This window comes from Lipophrys pholis (genome assembly GCF_963383615.2).
Source record: "Lipophrys pholis genome assembly, chromosome: 7".
In the NCBI taxonomy this organism is placed as follows: domain Eukaryota; kingdom Metazoa; phylum Chordata; class Actinopteri; order Blenniiformes; family Blenniidae; genus Lipophrys; species Lipophrys pholis.
The window spans coordinates 16,159,204-16,178,348 of record NC_137638.1 but is presented as its reverse complement, the minus strand read 5'-3'; the positions used below and the strand labels follow the sequence as shown (position 1 = coordinate 16,178,348).

The 19,145-nt window shown below is 38.6% G+C and overlaps 1 protein-coding gene across 3 annotated transcripts; it reads left to right on the top strand.

Moving 5' to 3' along the window:
• The first annotated feature begins 9,329 nt into the window (after positions 1–9,329).
• Positions 9,330–18,865, top strand: LOC308111971 (G-protein coupled receptor-associated protein LMBRD2B-like). 3 transcript variants are annotated; one of them, XM_080467132.1, is made up of 18 exons: positions 9,330–9,438; positions 10,193–10,410; positions 10,592–10,701; positions 11,688–11,783; positions 11,883–12,050; positions 12,162–12,372; positions 12,535–12,609; positions 12,740–12,844; positions 13,460–13,640; positions 14,792–14,973; positions 15,212–15,345; positions 15,492–15,597; positions 15,753–15,850; positions 17,366–17,469; positions 17,736–17,782; positions 17,936–18,041; positions 18,242–18,335; positions 18,474–18,865. In XM_080467132.1, the coding sequence occupies exons 2-18, from the start codon at positions 10,237–10,239 to the stop codon at positions 18,535–18,537; spliced, it is 2,055 nt and encodes a 684-aa protein (XP_080323258.1). In that variant the 5' UTR covers positions 9,330–9,438; positions 10,193–10,236; the 3' UTR covers positions 18,538–18,865. The 3 variants fall into 3 exon arrangements, with proteins under 3 accessions (XP_080323258.1, XP_080323257.1, XP_080323259.1); XM_080467131.1 differs by having other exon boundaries at positions 17,936–18,044; XM_080467133.1 differs by lacking the exons at positions 17,366–17,469; positions 17,736–17,782; positions 17,936–18,041; positions 18,242–18,335; positions 18,474–18,865 and adding an exon at positions 15,946–16,036.
• Positions 18,866–19,145: the final 280 nt, after the last annotated feature.

Sequence of the window (19,145 nt, the reverse complement as noted above, 5' to 3'; positions counted from 1 at the left end):
GGAGATATAAGTGAAGAAGACAGGGTGAATACACCCTGGATAGATCACCAGAGACACGGGCAGTGACACTCATTCTCAATCACACCTATTGGCAATATAGGATTTCCAATTTCAATTTGTTTCAAATGTATGCTTTAGCTGTGGGAGGAAACCAGAGTCCTGGGAGGAATAAAGTTTGCATGGATAGAGAGATGGTGCAAACTCAACACAGAATGGCTCCCCTGCCCAGACGTTGACTGTGTGTAGCTTATCTTTGAGACGAGACCACTACAACGAGGGATGGCCAAAGAAATAAGTTCAGGAGAAATGCATTTTGGATATCGACAAGCTTATTACCAGTGAACTATTCATTTTCTCTGTGTATGCTTTGATATAAGAAAGCATCCTAAAGTCTATGTGTTATTTTTAGAACATGTGGGCAGACCCTTTGAATTAGACAATAAGCTGTCACTGCTTTGATCACAGCAACACAAGTGACATCACAGTAATACTGATAAGATTATGGTGGGATAGTTTGTTCTAGCTTGTTAGTTTGTTAATAAAAAAACTTTTGCAAAAAGGTGCACATGCTTCAAACAGTTAAGTCATTCTTCTTCACTTGACTCGGCTGCAAGAACCAGCACATGATCATTAATGAAATGATCAACCTTCCAGGAAGGTAATCATCAGTGAATCTGAATTGTGCTGGTGTTCTCCATGTGTTGTCCCATGGGCCTCAGAAGCACTCTCCACATTTTTAATCACTGCCTGAGTCTGGTGTTGTACGTCAGTATTACATTGGATTCATTATCCGATGTGTAGTTCATTATAATAGGGCAGTGGTTTCCAAGGAATGGAGCAGAATTACCAGAGTAATTCAGGAATGGTGTAGCAGCAGAAAATATTTGGGGGTCCGGGGGAATACCTTTCCCTATATGATTTTGTTTATACAGAAGATAAAATAGATAAATAAAAGAAGCTTTAGTGCAATACCACAAGAGTAACACTTACAGCAGTGGTGGATGATATAGAAAGACTTACCAAATATTTCAGATCCAAAGCGTCGATGCTTTCCAGTAAAAGTCGGTGTGACAAAGGAAAACGTCTGTGCTGGGATTCAGGTTGTCAAAGCTGGTGAGACTTCAGTCAAGGCTTTTGGAGCAAAGTGTTCTGAGTGAAACCAGAAAGGAGTTCTTTGTTCTTTTTACTCCATAATGTTTGTTCAAAATAACAAAGCAAAAGTACAATCCTCCCCTTGAAGTATTCAAACCAAGGAAGAAGTGTTTTGTTAGCAAGTGTTCTTTTACTGTCAACAAAGACCTCAATTCCAGCCAATGCTGGTGGTCTTGTGTGATACACCTGGGTGATAACGGGTCTCTGAGCCAACTATGATGTGGAGCAGGTCCATTATAACAATGGTGTCATACAGCAAGGCTAATATATGAAAACAATTAATATTTCTGGCAGATTTCTTTCCCTGGAGATGGGCTGCCACCATTGGCTCCAGCTCTCTGCAACCAGGTTGGAGAAAACCGCATTTCTAAGGGATTTTACAAAACCAAAATATATAAAATTTTGTTCTGTTTTTTGATTTCAATCTAAAATTCTTGAGTGGAAATGGCGAATGAATGGACAACTTTTCACATCAACATCTCTTTACCATCCTTTACCATGTGTGCCTCACTGTTTCAGGGGGATGATTATGGTCATGTAAAGGGATGTTTTTTAGTAGTACAGTCTGTCCTGCCTATCAAAACATTCTGTATCGCAAGAAACACTCAGTCCCTCTTAGTAGGTGATAAAAATGAAACACTTGAAACAAATTACACTGATGGAAGAACAAGTGTTGGGCATAACATTTTGTGAAAGGAGTTTGTTCATGTCTGTGGCCGGCAGTAACCATTGACATTGAGTGTTGAATTGCCTAATGTGGCCACGTTTCTACTTTACTAAACTGTGTGTGCCAATGGATGACTTAGTTTTCCAGTGAACAGGATTTTTCTAATGAATACAGATGATTTTCATAGAAATATTGCACAATCATCCTTGAGTATAGTGTGCTTGTGTGTGTGAGCATGCATGCATGCGTTTGTGCGTGCGTGTGCCACCAAATCTGAGTCTCTGGTGTTCAAATCATTAAACCTCGGCTCATCTGGAAAGATTTACATCAGCACCCCACCATTCCTCACCCCTCACCGCAGTGACCCACACAACATCCGTCGCACAGCTATCCCCACAAGTAACAAAACACAACAGACTCCTTTGTCTTCAGAGGGCAAACCAAGAGAATCGGCTGATGGGGTCGGCCTCAAAGCAAATGTTGTAAACTGAAGAACAAAAACAAAACAAGAATCATGTTGTTGTTTTTTTTACATGTTCGAAATAAACAAAAGATACCAATATCATAGGTTTGTACCGTAAATACACCAAACTGAGAAAACAGGTAAAACAGAAAAATGTAAACATGGGTCTCGTCTGATTCAGTGTGTTTGTTACTTAATACTATTAATTGGCAGTAACATTACCTGGAGCTGTTGCCTGAAGTGAAAAGGAGCTCTGGTACTTTGTCGCTACACCTTTGTTTATTTATTTATTTATCTTTATTACTCGTAAACTTGACGAGTTATCCTGAGAGCAACATGGAATGTGTTACTGTGAGGTTTTTGTGACTTCAAAAGAAGAGTTGCTTCTGTTTGCATATGTCCAACCATCTCCTGTCATCCAACAACTCAAACAGGGATATTCAAGCAAGACTGTCAACCATTATATCCCTGCACAACACTGCTTGTATAAATTAGTACTTTATTGCAGCTCTTTTGAAAGGACTGCAAACAGTCTGGTCGTAGAGCATCTTCCTTAGATGATCACAGTCATACAGCTACATGTGCTTTTTACTTCCAGTAATCATTAAAGCAGGGTGTCACACATACAGCTTATGAGCCACAACTGTATTAAACCTGCCCCAATAGTGTTAAAGTTTCCAAGTTTAGATTTTTAGAAAAAAAAATGAGGCAGGTAGGATTTCATATATTTCATGGTTTTTGAATGACGTTTCAGGTTGTAGGGGGGAAAAAAAAGTCAGCATTTTCATAAGATCGCCAGATTGTTTTGCACTTTTTGAGCACTCTTTATTATTTTGATTATTATGCTATCTTTCAACTTGTTTGGCACATTTCAAATCAAATTGGATTAGATGAGGCCACTACACTCAAACTGAGTGGAGCGTTAAAACCCCAGAAGTATAGTTATCCTACAATAAACGATTATTTAAGAGATAGTTTATGATGATTATTACATACATTTTATTGAGAAATAAATTAGATAACAAGTCGATATTGTGCAAGTCAAATGGATTGTGTGTCGAATTACACAAATCTCCTTGATTTGGGAGATTCTGCTTCTCAAACAGTTTAGCCTAAATCGTCTGATCGTCAATCTGGTTTCAGCACTGTGAAACAGATTACTGAAAGAATGTGCAACAGAATGAGTTCATCTTATTGCTCCCCGACAGTCTGTTGATTCATTGTTGGCTGTAGGTGGCATGTGTTTTACAGTGATATCATGTCTTTGGCAGGGATGAAAGATGAGAAAAAAAGATTAAAACAAACATTCACACGTTGAATAAAAACAATCTGGACTGACGGGTGAATTAGATCTGCCAAGTCTCCTTCTGTGCCTTAGTCAAGTCTTGCCTGTTTTTATCTCTTCCTGATTTATTTTGATACTCGCCTGTCCATCTAATTGTTGTCAGTATGTTTCACCTTTGTCTTCCCCTGTGTATATAAACGCTTTAGATGACACTGTTTGGATCCCTTCGCCACCTGAAGATTTTAATAAACTCCGTAAACTTTCAGTAATCGTGGCAACACACACACACACACACACCCACACACACACACTCTCTTCTCATTTACAAACAAGCACATTTTATATCCAAACACATCCCCTCAATCTCAACATTAGTGTGTGTAACTTTAACTGTATCTGGCTGCTCTAAGAGGCTGGTAGTTTCAGATGGGAGTGGTCCACTCCCAGGGGGGAGATGTATCCAGGACAGGTTATAAGATCCGAAGTCTACAGTGGCCCTCTGGGGACCAACAGAACTGGGGCCACATTGTTCACCAGCATCATTGTGCACAAGGGTTTCCCATGGATCAAATGTTACAGACTTCAAAACCAGGGGTCTCAGCGCACTCATAGCTGTTCAATGAGCACGATGGGAGACGAAGCTGTTCACACACCGTTCCTCAATGATCTGAATGAGGCCACACTGGATGTCGTCCCAGCGGCTTGTTGTCTGGATGCAGAGCGGGAAAGAAGTGATGATGATGATGAGTCTCCAAAACACCTGGAAACTGCAGAGTTAAAAAAAACAACTAACCAAAACACATGTCATTTTAACAGCGGGCTTTAGTTTTTTGTTTACACATCTTTGTAGCGATGTAAATACATTCCACCTACAGTTTGACTCTGTGGTTGCAGATAGAAAAAGTTATTGGTATTTTTTGCCCCTCTCCATCTCATTTAGTGATCATCATAGAGCATGCTTTTTGGTTTATCTGTGGCTCTTCAAATCTTTATATTTTGCAATTGAGTATAGTGTGTTTTTTTTTTTAATGTGGAAAATAAATGAGTAAGTGAGAATTACTTTGACACGGCCAGTGTCAATTTCTGTCTTAACTTTCAAGCTTGCTTTCACATGGCAAATCAGTTAGAAATGACTATTTATGCTCAAAGAAAGACATTTTCCAAATGATCACAAATATCACAAAATTACTATGACTGTCATTGATGCAAATGAATATAATGATTCATTATTAATATGGAGTGATCCCTGTATTAGTATAAATAGCACCACATGAATAAAAACAAAGAATTAATGTTGTTTTTGTTTTCAGCCTTTATTCTTACACAATATTCACTAATTTTCCTTTTTAGAATTGTTGATTTAACTCTACAAAGTGACAATATTAGCATGTGTTTTTGCTGTGGAGCAGCAAAGACAGAAGAAAGTTTAACAACACAAAAGAGAGAGGAAGTCTGGACCCTCACTGAGCAGCCTCATAAGCATTAGGGTTCGCCACACAGGAAAACAGACTTCCCCTACTTACAAACAAGGAAACATCACTGACATAACTTAAGCTTGTGTTGTATCCAGTCTCTCGTAGGTTTTTTCCAAAATAGTTGTATCAGATGCTGGATGGTTTGGAAAATAGCGAATCTCATGCAGAGTGCAGTAACGATGACCTAAACTAAGCTCATCTATGTATTTGAGTTACTGCAAACTGAATTTACATTTTATACGTATACATTGGTTATCCATATGTTTTGAAACAGAGTTGGAATACTGTGTGTCTGTGCCTATCCCCAACCTATTCACAAAACAAGTAGACATGCCTTTTTAATAACCATGTATGACAATATCATGACATTTAATAATTCTAATATGTAGTTTGCTCTGAATGATATAATTAGGTGAATAACTTAGGTTGCACAATCGTCCTGTTGGAGATTGATGATAAAATTAAAAATAGGAAAATCACAAATAATGACTTCTGATGAGTCGGTGCCTCAGTTCATCATTTTGTCTTCAGGATCAAAGCATGGGAAGTCTGTGTGGAAATCAAATAGGAGTGTACCTATTCATGTCTGCTCATGTGACTATGTGTCACTGGAACAGCTGTCATTTCGACGTTAATGGTTACAGAGTCACAGGACAGGAACACAATAATAGGTTCCACTTAAAAACAGTAATCTCACTCAATATGAGATCCACATCTGTGAAATCATGAAGAAAAGGCTAGGAAGTGATGGAAAAGGAACTTACTTCAAAAGCAATAAGTCTGTGTTTTCCCCAATATCACCATGAAGCATAAACCAGACTTATAGAAGTACAAAAGTAATAATTGTTGGTCTACAATTTCCATACCTGTGGAGGTTCTTGTAGACAAGGAACTTCTACTTGATGAAGCGATATGAACTTCAAATTATAGGTTTAATAATGACCTTTAACAGAATTTGCAAGAAGATACTCCCACCCATTAAAGTCTGTACATAATAAAGAGACGAGGAGGCAATTTTCCATCTATCAACACTGAGACTATTCAAAATAATCTTTATAATCAACAGCAGATATAATAAGGCCATTGTTACAGCCACACTGTACAAAAAAACATCTCAATGAAAGATCTGCAAAGGCGTAAACTATCCTGGGTGACATGTATAAAATTTCACTATAAATCATCTTAGACAGTACAAAGCTTTGATATGAGGTTTGAGTTTCCCCAAATAATCTGTGTACTGTGTGATGCCAAGGGAGTGACCAGAAACCCGACCGGGTCTTTGTGGGGGATATGTCTGAGGTCCTCAAAGATTACAATATGACACCCTCCTATTGATTGTAAACAATCGAGTCAATCTCTCCAAAGGATCAATGTGATTGATGACAATTGTATAAACAAAAAAGGACAATAGCACAAAGTACATATGAACAAGAACAAGAGCATGAACTCATGTGAGCCTTCACCACAGCCATCATTCTTACCTCACAGCAAGAAAATAACAATGGCTTTGGAGCCTTACGGTGTGGAGTTTGCATGTTCACGTTACAAAACGTGGGGTTTCCTTCTACATTTCAAAAGCAAATTACAGAATAATTACAAATTAAAGGTCTGGATGGTTTAGTGGTTGTGTTTCTCTCTGTGTTCTGCCCTATGATGGACTATTAACGGTACTGGAGTATTCTTCTTTGACTCAGTGAACCTAAGTTAGTTTAACTAATATAAAAGGTGGATAATGGATGATTCATTTAATCTCTCTGATCAAATGAATCACAAGTCATAAATTTATGATCAGAGTCAGAGCATTAAAGTTTGGATGATATTGATCAAACTCATCACACTCATCACCCTGATGAGTAGCATGTGTAACTGTGTCACTGTCGACATAATATATATAATTCTCAATCATTTCTAAATTAAACAATTTCAATAGAGCTACACAGTGTTGTAGAGATTTATACTCTTACCCCATAGCAAAAGGATAGTGGACCTGAGTCCAGGACAGGACTATATGAAATGAATTTGACATACTTACTTACTTTCTGAGTGGAGTGCATGTTCTTCTTGAGAGTGGGTTTTCTCTGGGTACACTGGGTTCCTCCCCTCAGTCCAAGCACATGCATTAGAGGTTAATTAATAACACTAAATTGCCTATAGATGTGCATGTGAGTGTGTGGCCATGGATGTTTGGGATGGACAATTTTAATTAATATTTTTTAATTGTATTTCTTTTAATTCCTCTTACATTTGCTCTGGATTAAAACAAAAAAAAAAAAAAGCAAGATTAAATAGCAATGAAGTTGTCATTTTCTTGTTAAAAGGACTGTTTTTCTACCCCGTTTCCACAGCGCTGGTCTGACCTGGGATGGTGAAGACGCTGAAGAGCAAATTCACTGCCCCCCCTAGTGGTGGAAATTGTGAACAACGGCCATTATCAGATGTTCACCAAATCAATAAATAACAGCCCCTACACTGAATTGTAAGCGAATGCATGAACATATTTCATTTACTTTTTTATATGTTATTTTTATATTGCTGTCCTATTTCAAGTCATTACCCGAAAATGAGTCATGAAATTACATTTTTGTTCAATTTACTTTATTACATTTTTCTGACAAGATTCAAATAACCATTTTGAACAGTCACATATCTCGTTAATGTTCACAGATATTCAAAGCCACTTACATATTATATGGTACGGCAACATTCGTCATTTTAACTATTCCTAAAATAAAGGTAGCTTAAGTAATGCCTGTGATAACGACAACCATTGGCTTGCAGTTTAAATCTTTTCATTCATGATTGTTTATGTGCATTTCGGTGTGTTGAAGGGCCACAGTTTGAATCACCATCACAAGTCACAACAAGAAATGCAAGAATTTGATTAATGCAGAGTAGAATCAGAAAGTCATCAAAAGCATGTAACATAATACTTTTTTAGAGGTACATTTTTATTGAGCAATTGAAGATACTCTGCCCGAGACAACAGTTGTTTTTCATGGACCATCCACATTCATTGTTCACTAGTATCCCTGGTGTTGAGAATCCAGCCATCCATCCATCCATCCATCCATCCATCCATTTTAAACAACAACAACAATAATAATAAGAATATAGAAGATACAGAGGAAGAACAATGTAAAAGCTTGCGGTGAATGATAGTTTTAGCGTTTTTGCCATATTCTTTACTGGGAAATATCCTACTTATGTCCCTTCACACTGTAGGTATCCTAAATATTCAGAGAGAGAGAGAGAGAGAGAGAGAGAGAGAGAGAGAGAGAGAGAGAGAGTAGGATAATGTGAGGCTGACAGATGGCCTCACTGAGCACCTGACTGGGGTTTATCTCCACTGTAATGGTTAGGATCAGGTCAGTAAGCTGAGAACTGCAGAAGCAAGACGGAGTCACAGCAGCACAGAAGAGTAATCGAGCCTCTGAATGGACGAATACAGATGCTGTAGATTATTCAACTGGCCTGAGTGAGTGAATATACAGCTGACCGTCTAAGGATTTACCAGATTATCAGAAATGGGGAGCCAAATATACCAATTGGACAATCTTCTGGAGGACTGGCCAGAATCTCTGGATATTTTTGGGTCGGTTTGGATGGAGGCACTGGGTGTGTCCAGAGCAGCTGAAGATTGGACCCTCTGTGTGAATCTTGTGGAACATTTCTTTCTGGATCTGCTGGGACAAATGGACTTTCTTCTGGAGCACCAAGTTGTATGTTTTAACATAATGGGTCCACTATTCGCCGACGACCCCTATCTATGGATGTTCCCCCATATTTGAAATGGACTGAACATGTTTTCAATTGTTTCCTTTTCATATCTCCATTTAATTTTCGTTCAACTTTGACTAGATATCTTTTGGAAAACCAAAATGTTCTTTTCATTTTGCACTGTGCACAATTCCACTGTGAAGTTGCTTCTTGGATAGAATAACTCCTTGTCAAAATGTAGTATGTGTCGATGTAATGCATGCCGCTGTATTGTATAATGCACATGTGAAACACTTACTGGAGTTTGTGTCTGACAACACTTATGAAATGAAGCTTTTTTTTGTTTTTTAGACCAAACTAACCATTCAAAGAGTGTATGTATGACTTGTTTCGTCACAACCCTATTCACCTTTCATTTGTTGTATGCAGTATAACCATGATTTTGTGAATAAATGTGTTAAAGTGCTGAATTTCTGGTATCGGGTTGTTTATTAAAACCGTATCAGTGAAGCTTCCAGTTCGCCTACAATACCCACAATTCCTCGCAGTGCTTGGGGAGCACGTGACGTTATACGTAGGTTTACGTAATCTGTCAAAGGTTGTGTAGATCTCAGCCTGAGGAACATAATGTGACTCTAAACACAGAGAGGACGCCAGCCCGAGAGAAGAGCCTCGAAAGGTAAAGATTTAAATCCACTCTACTAATTATAAATGCCGTTTGTGTGTCGAACCCACAATAACGAGCAGTCTGGTTTCTAAATGTAAATCTCAGACCACCGCATGGCATGTAAACAAACTGTCGCTGGTGTATTATTGGCTTGTAGTGCTCATTAACAAAACGAGTGATCAGATAACGTTCAGTCTGAAAATCAACAAAAGAAAAAAAAACATTTTTTAATTTAATCCGTTTGAATTTATTTGGTGAATTTAAAGTACGGTTAATCCCGTTGTGATGCGATTGCTGCCCTGTTTCAACATATTGTGAATGTGTGATATGTTTAGGGATAAATAAGGAATTCATAAGTCAGATAGTTTCTAACTTTCTGATTTTATGTAGCTGCTGCTTTCATTTTTCCCCCCATTTCATTCTTTTTTAACCTCTTACAAATCAAATCAACAAAATGCTTCAGAGCAGCACCTGTAATAGCCTTAGCATAACAAGGTTATACTGATTACACAATTATGCCTTCTGTGTATTTTCTTTCTAAATGTGTTCCTCTTGTCCAATTTTCCTTATTGTCTTCTCAGCTCTTTGTCCTCCTTAGATCATTCCTAAGTCTGAGTCGTCAGGTCAAGCTGTTTCTCCCTGGTACAGGAGATAACAGCTGATATTCAATCTGTTCCTAGTTTGTCTAATCAACTTTTACCCTCTCTCTCTCTCTCTCTCTCTCTCTCTCTCTCTCTCTCTCTCTCTCTCTCTCTCTCTCTGGCAGGGTTCCATCATGACCTCCTAACTTCTGTGAGATCCATCATCACGATGAGCGGTGCTGCGTTGGCGGTCGTGGTCGTAGTGGTTTTCTTCTTAGCCCTCTACCTCCTGCAGCGTTATGGAGATTTGCGGAAGCAGCAGCGAATGGTCCTGTTGGGGACACTGTTGTCCTGGTACCTCTGTTTCCTCATCGTCTTCATCCTGCCATTAGATGTCAGCACGGTATGAGAGCACCGCTGATGCGTGCATCAACAAAATGTGTTTGTTGTGAGTTCATCTCGGCACAAAGAGATGGTCCAAATGGTGTTCGGTGTGTGTTATTTACTGTGGTGTCTAACCTGTTCGATATTCAATGTTTATTTTCAGTGGGTTGAGCTGACAGTAAACTCTGCTCCTCTTTCAGACAATCTACAAGCAGTGTGTTCTTGACAATTTAAAAGACAATTCACCTCTGATTCAAGCAACACACACGAATCGCACAGAAGCCAGCTCATCTTCTCATCTGTCAGTAAGGTAAGTAAGACATGTCTGATTCATAACAAAACTCCATACACAGTTCGCTCACTTCAAAACAAAGCAAAACAAAGTTTCTCAAGCTCATGCAGACAGATATGAGAGACAATATGCATCTTTTTGCCTCATCTGCAGATAATCACAGAAGCCATGAAAACTATATCTCTAAGATATTTACATTTTCCTTTGACTTAATTCTCTGATCCTTGGGATCAACCCTTTCTATAGTTTTGACAAGAAATGTTGTAGAAAAAATGAGTTACAACACTTTGTGTGGCCTTGTCTGTTCAGTACCTTGACTATTCTATTCCAAAGTAAAACAACAACAACACATGTGCTTTTTAATAAAAATAGCTATTTCCCTAATGAAATATTTTGTCTGAGACTCAACAATCCTCCCTATAGCGGCACTTTAACCTATTTAAGGTGCTGATGTGGTGATCAATTACTCAGCCCACTACTGAGTTCCTCTCATACAACAAATGTTTCCTCCTACACAGTTCAACAACTGTCTGCTCCCCTGTCCAGCACACCTGGCATCAATGACTGGAGGCTTTAGAACCTCCACCTTGCCCTAGCTCCACCTAGTGGGCAAACATAGTATTTGCACATGAGGCAGGTGGACAGGTGAACACAGAAACATGAAGAAGCAAACAATAAAACATAAAATGGCTCCTACACTCCCTAAGAGAATGTGGATGAATATGAGTCTATTTATGGTGCTGAAAGACAATTATAATGTTCCACAGAAACATCCTGTGTTCTCTTTGGCTTCAATTCTATTGAAATGACTTCACTTACAAAAGTGACGTGTGTGTGTGTGTGTGTGTGTGTGTGTGTGTGTGTGTGTGTGTGTGTGTGTGTGTGTGTGTGTGTGTGTGTGTGTGTGTGTGTGTGTGTGTGTGTGTGTGTGTGTGTGTGTGTGTGTGTGTGTGTGTGTGTGTGTGTGTGTGTGTGTGTGTGTGTGTGTGTGTGTGTGTGTACAGTGTACCAAAGTGTGAGGAGCCCTGGAGTTATATCCCAGATGGTGTTCTCCCAGTGTTTTGGAGAGTTGTATACTGGACGTCGCAGTTCCTTACATGGTGAGCTCCTACAAGTGAATAAACCACAGATGCACTGTGGCACTCAGACATTGAATACAAGTGCTGTGATCAACAGTTGTTCTATCTGTGTGCACACAGGCTGCTGTTGCCCTTCATGCAGTCTTATGCACGCACAGGAGCTTTCTCCAGGGTGGGAAAGATGAAAACTGCTCTAATTGAAAATGCTATTTATTATGGCACCTACCTCCTCATCTTCATCTCTTTGCTCATCTACCTGGCTGCTCACCCAAAGTGGAGACTCACATGGTAGGTCAAGAAAAAAGAAATAGCACGATTGACGTTTGTTCTGTGCAGTAAATATGTTTTCTCCAGTGGTGTAACGCCAGTTTATTGATCAGCTTTTTAAAACTTGTGCAGGACAGATCTTCAGACCATCGGTATTACAGCAGCCAATACCTGGGGCCTCTTCCTTTTGGTGCTGTTGCTAGGCTACGGCCTGGTGGAGATCCCACGTTCTTATTGGCTCTCATCCTCCCCTGATTACTTGCTGGCCAAGACGTACTTCAACGCAGCAAAAATGGCTGTAGAGAAAGCAGAGGCCGAAGAGAACTTAGTTGATGTCATGGAGGTGAGGATTCAGAAACAACCACGCACTGTAGGAGCTGAGACTCCAGAATTCAAAGTCTGTCGTTCGGTAGAAGATTTAGCAACTTGCTTTCCATCGTTACTCATTTTAATGAAATTCTACTTTTCTCATTACATATTTGGCTTCAATATTTGTTATTTTCAGGAGGTGGCAGGTGTCCATGAATCCATCAGGTATAACCACTGTCTCAGAAAGTGCGTCGACACCATTTTGACGAAGGTGAGCATCACGTGACGACATATGTTCCTCTGATTGAATTTCACAAATTTACACAATCCTTCTTAAATTGAGTGCTTGTACCCTGTTTGTACGCTGGTCTAGCCTTTAACTGAGTATCATCTCATTTCAGTGTCCAATCAAGTACCAGGAAGAGATCGGACGAAATGTGGAAAACTCTGGAGGAGAGCCCAGTATCATTCCTACGAAAAAAAGCTTAATCAACCTTCACAAAAAAGTAGGTATTCCTAACATTTTAAGGTGTTTTTGTGCCATACAATGCTAAAATGTGACTCTTAAATTTTGTGAGAAAAGCCCAATGGACAATGATAACTGGCCACTGAGTATTATTGAATCTACATGAATGTAGATTCTGACTTTGATGATCTTTTTTGGGGGTCAAAGTTCAGTACATAGCGTTCATGTAGATGGTGGCATAATGCATAAATAAATGTATGTGGTTGATTCGGTAATCAGGCCCCACGGTGGCTTGGGTTTCTTCAAATGGAGAGTTTGCATGCTCAGGTTCCCTTCAATAGTCCTAAAACATGTGTATGAGGCTAATGGGTGATTATAAATTACCCCCGGATGTGAATGCAGTGGTTTTTCTCATGTGTTGGGCTGGTCACCTGTCCTGGGTGTATCCTGTCTTCACCTGTTGTTAGAAGGGATTCGCATTGAAGGATGGATGGATGGATGGATGGATGGTCAGAATTGGGCAACAGATGTAGCAGCCACAGTGCAATATATTGCAGCTGTATTACAATGTGAATTGAACAGTAATCAAAATACATAACAGTTAAATTCTGAGTGTATCCTGCAGTTCCTCCACTTAACAGATTGTGTGTTTTAGGTCATCTCTGCTGTGCAGAGACATGGCCAGACTGAGGTTCAGTGGTCTATCTTGTCAGACCAGGCCTTTCATCTTGAAGATGTTACTAAGAGCCAGAGCAGCCCAACCAGACATTTCACCCACAGCTTTCCTGCAACTCCCAGCAGTCCCATCCGCAGGTTCATCTACACCCCGACTGTAGGTGAGTTCAATGTTACGAGACATGGTCTACTCCAGGGATTTTCAAAGTGGAGAAGTCTTTTTTTGCATTTGTACTTTTTTTTTTTTCCATTTTGGTTCATTTTGATCAAATTAAGAAAAAAACACATCAAAAAATGTTGCTATGGAGTAATTATAAATTTTTACCTTCAACATATTTATTTTTAACATGATGTCTTCTTAAATTTTAAAGGTAAAACAATAAATCATGTCAGGGGAGGCACCCCTCTCTCCTCAAAGCTCTATGGTTCCCCCCAGGGTAGCCCCCCCATACATTTGTTGAGCCCATTCCATTTTAAATAAAAGCTTTAACATTAGTTGGACTGTTTTATTAGCCTGCTACTTTCTTTAACTTAAATATTTAAAATACACCTTCCACCAGTGGTTATAGTTGTAATCTTAAAATGTGCTTTTTATTGTCCTCAATCTTAATAGTCCTGTAATGTGCTTTACTTGAAACATTCAGAACACAATTATAATGCTGTTGACTAATCCCAGTCATAGTACTGTTAAGATACCAGTCATCCTTTGGAGGCATTGGTATGGGTGTCTTTTATAAATAGGGTTATATTTTACTTGTCTGTGATTATTCCATTTCTGATATTTTTTATACTGTTTTATGTATTTGTTTAATGTATTTGTGAATGTTTTTTTATGGACTCCTATGTCTGCAATAAAGAGGATGATGATTCAGTCTATGTTGAGATAGCTAAAGGCCCCCAAATATTTTTTTCCTAACAAGTCTGATCTTGGCAGCAGTTTTTGTTTCAATGTATAATGTAATAAATGATTTGTAAACACAGACCTTTTTTGTGGGGAGTCGTATCATTATGTTTGAAAAGTTACTAAACATAAAAGGTTCTCTGTGTATTAGTCATATTCTGGTGTCAGAATCATAAAAGCTAAATCAACACAATGTAATTGTAATGTTTAAACAAAAAAAGATTATAGTTGTCAGATGTCGTGATCTCGGATAGTATTCAGCATTTTATTTTGAAAAATCTATCTCAGGTGCGTCAGTTCAAGTTGTAGTTATTGTGAGTGGCCTATTTAGTTTTTACCTGTACTACATGTATAACATTGGTTTTGTGTGTGTGCGTGTGCGTGTGCGTGTGCGTGTGCGTGTGTGTTCAGAGTGGTACTGGGAATGTGTTTTCAGGCAGTGGTTCTGCCGGCTCCTGGCTGTGCTCCTTTGTCTCCTCTCTGCAGCAGTCGTGTGGTCTGAGTGCACCTTCTTCAGCACACACCCCGTTCTGTCTCTGTTTGCTGTTTTCATTCAGTCGGCTGAAAACCAATATAACTACATTTGTATTGAGGTAGGAATAAATGTATTGAGAGATAACGCACTTTTCTGTACCTTTATCATCCTTTTTAAAAAGGTTATAATATACTAATCATTGCATGGTAGATGCTGATTATTACATCATTGATTATGGAAATGTATTTGCCGTTCACAAAAAAATTGTAAATATACTATTTTCTGTTCAAATGTATAGGACTATATAAACCTGTGTACTTTCTCTTTCTTTCTGTTGTTTTGTGTCTGTCCTCTAGATGGCCTGCTTTGCCAGCATCCTCTTCATGTGCGTGTGCGTCTACTCCACAGTGTTCAGGATTCGCTTTTTTAATTACTATAACCTGGTGCCCCATCATCAGACGGATGCTTACAGCCTGCAATTCAGTGGCATGTATGTTCACCATCAACTGAGTAGTAGCTTTCACATTATAAAAGGCACATATGATTTAGAATGTGTTTTTTTTTTTTTTTGTCCGTTTGTGTTGAGGGCCCATAGATTGTTATTGGATCTCATCTCTTTACGTTCTTTCCTCTTAGGTTATTTTGTCGTCTGACTCCTCCTTTGTGTCTCAACTTTCTGGGCCTGATTCACATGGACTCTGCAATCTCTCATCAGGATAGAATCCAGACGTCATACACCTCCGTGAGTTCACACACCAGCTTGTACGCAAGTGATAAATGTGTAAATCGCACCTCTTACAGATAAATACCCCGTCAACATGTTTATGAGATTTTGTTTTAAACCATTTTTTTTTTAAACAAATGAAGTAACTTTATATATGTCTTCCCCTGTGTCAGATTATGGGCTCGATGCGTCTGCTGTCTATCATATCTGATGGCTTTTACATCTATTATCCCATGCTGGTGCTGCTGCTCTGCTTCGCCACTTTATACAAGTATGTCCACAACCACTGATGATTAAACTGCAATCTCAAGTCACGTTGGTACAGATACAATATAACACACTTTTTTCCCGGGGTCTAATATGCAGAGTCAGGGGCCTCAGAAACAGGAGAAACATGTCGCATGTTATCAGCAGACATCTTACGAAGTGAAAACGTCGGGTACACACGACATTGTAGGTAACATTGGTTACACAGTGACCATTCGGTGGTGGTGATGAGCAAGATACTGGTACTGGTTGTCCAAAAGCTTTAAAATCTCAAATGCTTTGGATTGCAGTGAGGTTGACATGCTATGGGGGGGGGGGGGGGGGGGGGGGGGGGGGGACAGACACACCCGGAGCGTCAGGGCAGAACCAGTGAAATTTAACACATTAAGATGAAAGTATTCTGAGCACATCTCATCCTGATTTCACATTCAAATACTAACTAATTTGTTAATGGGGTTTAATGTAGCCAGAATCCAAATATATATTTGTGGAAAAGGTGATAAAAAAATTGTCCCTCTAATAATGAGGATGGTATTTTTTTAGCCTTCACAATTATCAATGTTGTCCAAATATAAAAATGTTTGTAACATTTGACAAAGTGTGTGAGCAAGCCAACAGAACAGCTGTATATTTATTATCTTCATTCGAGAAAGTCTAGTTCATTTCTCCTCAAAAACAAGAGTTGATCTGTGAAAACTTTTTTCCCCCCAAAAAAACGAGCCTCATCCGTGTCATCTTCTAATCGCACCAATACAATATATATCGTGTTAACATCATTCAGACCCGTTGGGACGTGTGAAGTAAATAGTTGCTTTGTTGTCTTTGTATTTGGAAGGTTTACAAGGTCATATACCATCTTAATGGAGATTGCTTTCATAAAGTTTAATGTTAAAAAAAAAAAAAAAAGTTTTTTTTTTTGTTACACAGCTGCAATCTTTCAAACAGACTCTAAAATATACAAACACACACAAAATATGTCTTATCCCAGTATGTCACCTGCATGGCACCTTTCGCTGTGGTGCATTTCTGCTGCGCTTCAGACCAAAACCCTCGTTGAGCTCACAGTGTCTCGCTTTGAGAAACATCAGATCTCTTAATAAAAATGGGTTTCATTTGGTGTAGAAAGATACATTTGCTCATTTAACTGAACGTTAAATATACATAGAGATCTGTGCAGCTACTAACTACCCCCCCAAAAAAAAAGAAAACTAATGCTGCTTGAGCAAAATAATTCTTCATTGTAATTCTTTAATTCATAACTGCAATATGAACTGATTTTCTTCATAGATATAGCAAATATATATGTATGTTATATTGATTTAAAAGATTTAAGCTATTGTTGTACCCTCAACACACTTTATCTAGTTGAAAACCAAGCAAAAGTATATTTTGTCTGCTTGGCTCTGTACTGCCCGTGTAGTTCACCTCTGATATGATTCAAGAACGTATTCTCATTGACGCCTGACTTGATGCTCACAAATGAATATTCATTTAACAATATGTTTGTAACCGTTTTTAGACTGGGCTCTCGCTGTTTGAACCTCCTGGGCTTCCATCAGTACATCACTGATGACGACCTGATCGCTGACCTGGTGAATGAAGGCAGGGAACTCATCAGAAGAGGTAAAACAATCTAATAATTCTCAGTAGCTACTTTGTGAGGGATCATTTAAAAAGAAAGTAATTTGCTTCCTAAGTTTGGTTTCATGGCTTCTTCTTATGTGACAGTTTTTCACACAGCCTTACAATATCATTTACTGTTTGCAACAAAGGAGCCTAAATGTGACTTTATACTGTCACTTGCACTACACAAGAAGAAATGTGAAATTTACTCAGAGTTTAGAGCTTTTTTCCAACATTTATATTCTACAATCTTTTTTTTTTTCCAGAGAAGAGGAAAAGACAGAAAGCTGAAGATGGAGACAATCGAAGATTCGTAAGAATCTTTACTTAGTCTAGATGTTTCTCAGATGCCAAATATCCTAAACCAAAGGCCAAAATATGCCAGATATGTTGTCTGACTGGCTCTTCTTGATTGCGTTGAGTGAACTGTCATATTTAAGTTACAGGTTTTTTTTATCTGTTGCAGGTCTGGAGGGAACGGTATGGAGCTCAAAGAGCCGCCGGGCAGTCCAGAGCCAGTTACACTGAGATAAAGGATCACCAGAACAGCCCTGAAACAGAGATCAAGAGAGGTGGTAGGCCCAATTGAAAAACCGTTCCACATTATTTTTTCTGCCGCTTGCAAGTTGTTGGTTTTAACTAAATTATTTTCGGTGGATGAGAATCTTGTGCACTTACCTCATATATTATTCAATATGTAATTTTATTATGGTATTATCATTAGTCTCCATGCTCACAGTGCTTTCTATAAATTTGTTTCTGCCCATGTCAGTTATCACATTTACCAGAGGAGATGGAAATATAGACGACCAGCAGACAAGCTTGCTTCAGGACTACTCCAGTGAGGACGACTCACCCAACAGAAGGTATATTTCTCACCATAGTCTCTAAATATGCTCAGTGTTTTAATTTGAATCCAATTATCTTGAGCCCTGCAGAGTTAAATAATGTTTTGTCAAACATATTTTGTCAATCACTCCCTGTTTCTGTGTTTGATACCTTAGATCCACTGGAGGACGTTACCTTTCTTTGTCGCCTTCTATGACAGGAATATTTAATGATGTTTGAAGAAGAGCTCATACAGAAAGCTCCATTGTGCATTTTGGGGGGGGGGGGGGGATATTTGCTGATTAAATCGACTTTGCTAAGAAAGTGTGAAGCAAAGTGTCCATCTCCCAGGAAGCAATAGTGAATTATTGAGACATGCAAGTCTTACCAGATAAGGGATTCAGATGATAACAATGATAATCGTTCTAATGAAGGGATTTTCTACCACTGCTGGTTTCTGCTGGTTCAATCAGATCAGAATTTGTAAAGGAATATTTTCCCCATCTGCTTTGTAAACAGATTGATAAATGGAATATCTTCATGTCAGAAATGTGTCAGTGTCTGAAAATTTGTTGTTGATACTTGCTTTTTTTTTTTTTTTTTAATAAGATTAAAGAGATGATTTCTAATGCCTGAAATTGTAATTTGTTGAAAATGTATATGTGGACTACATACATGCATACATATTTTACTGAAGGACATAACCTTGTACTACAGTCCCTGGCAAATCTGTCTATAATTGATCAAATAAAGTAGTTTGAGTCGATGTCTAAAAGAAAATCTAATTTGTTCGTAAAAATATGGACTACAATAAAACAGTTCTTTTCTTATACTTTTGTACAAAAGTA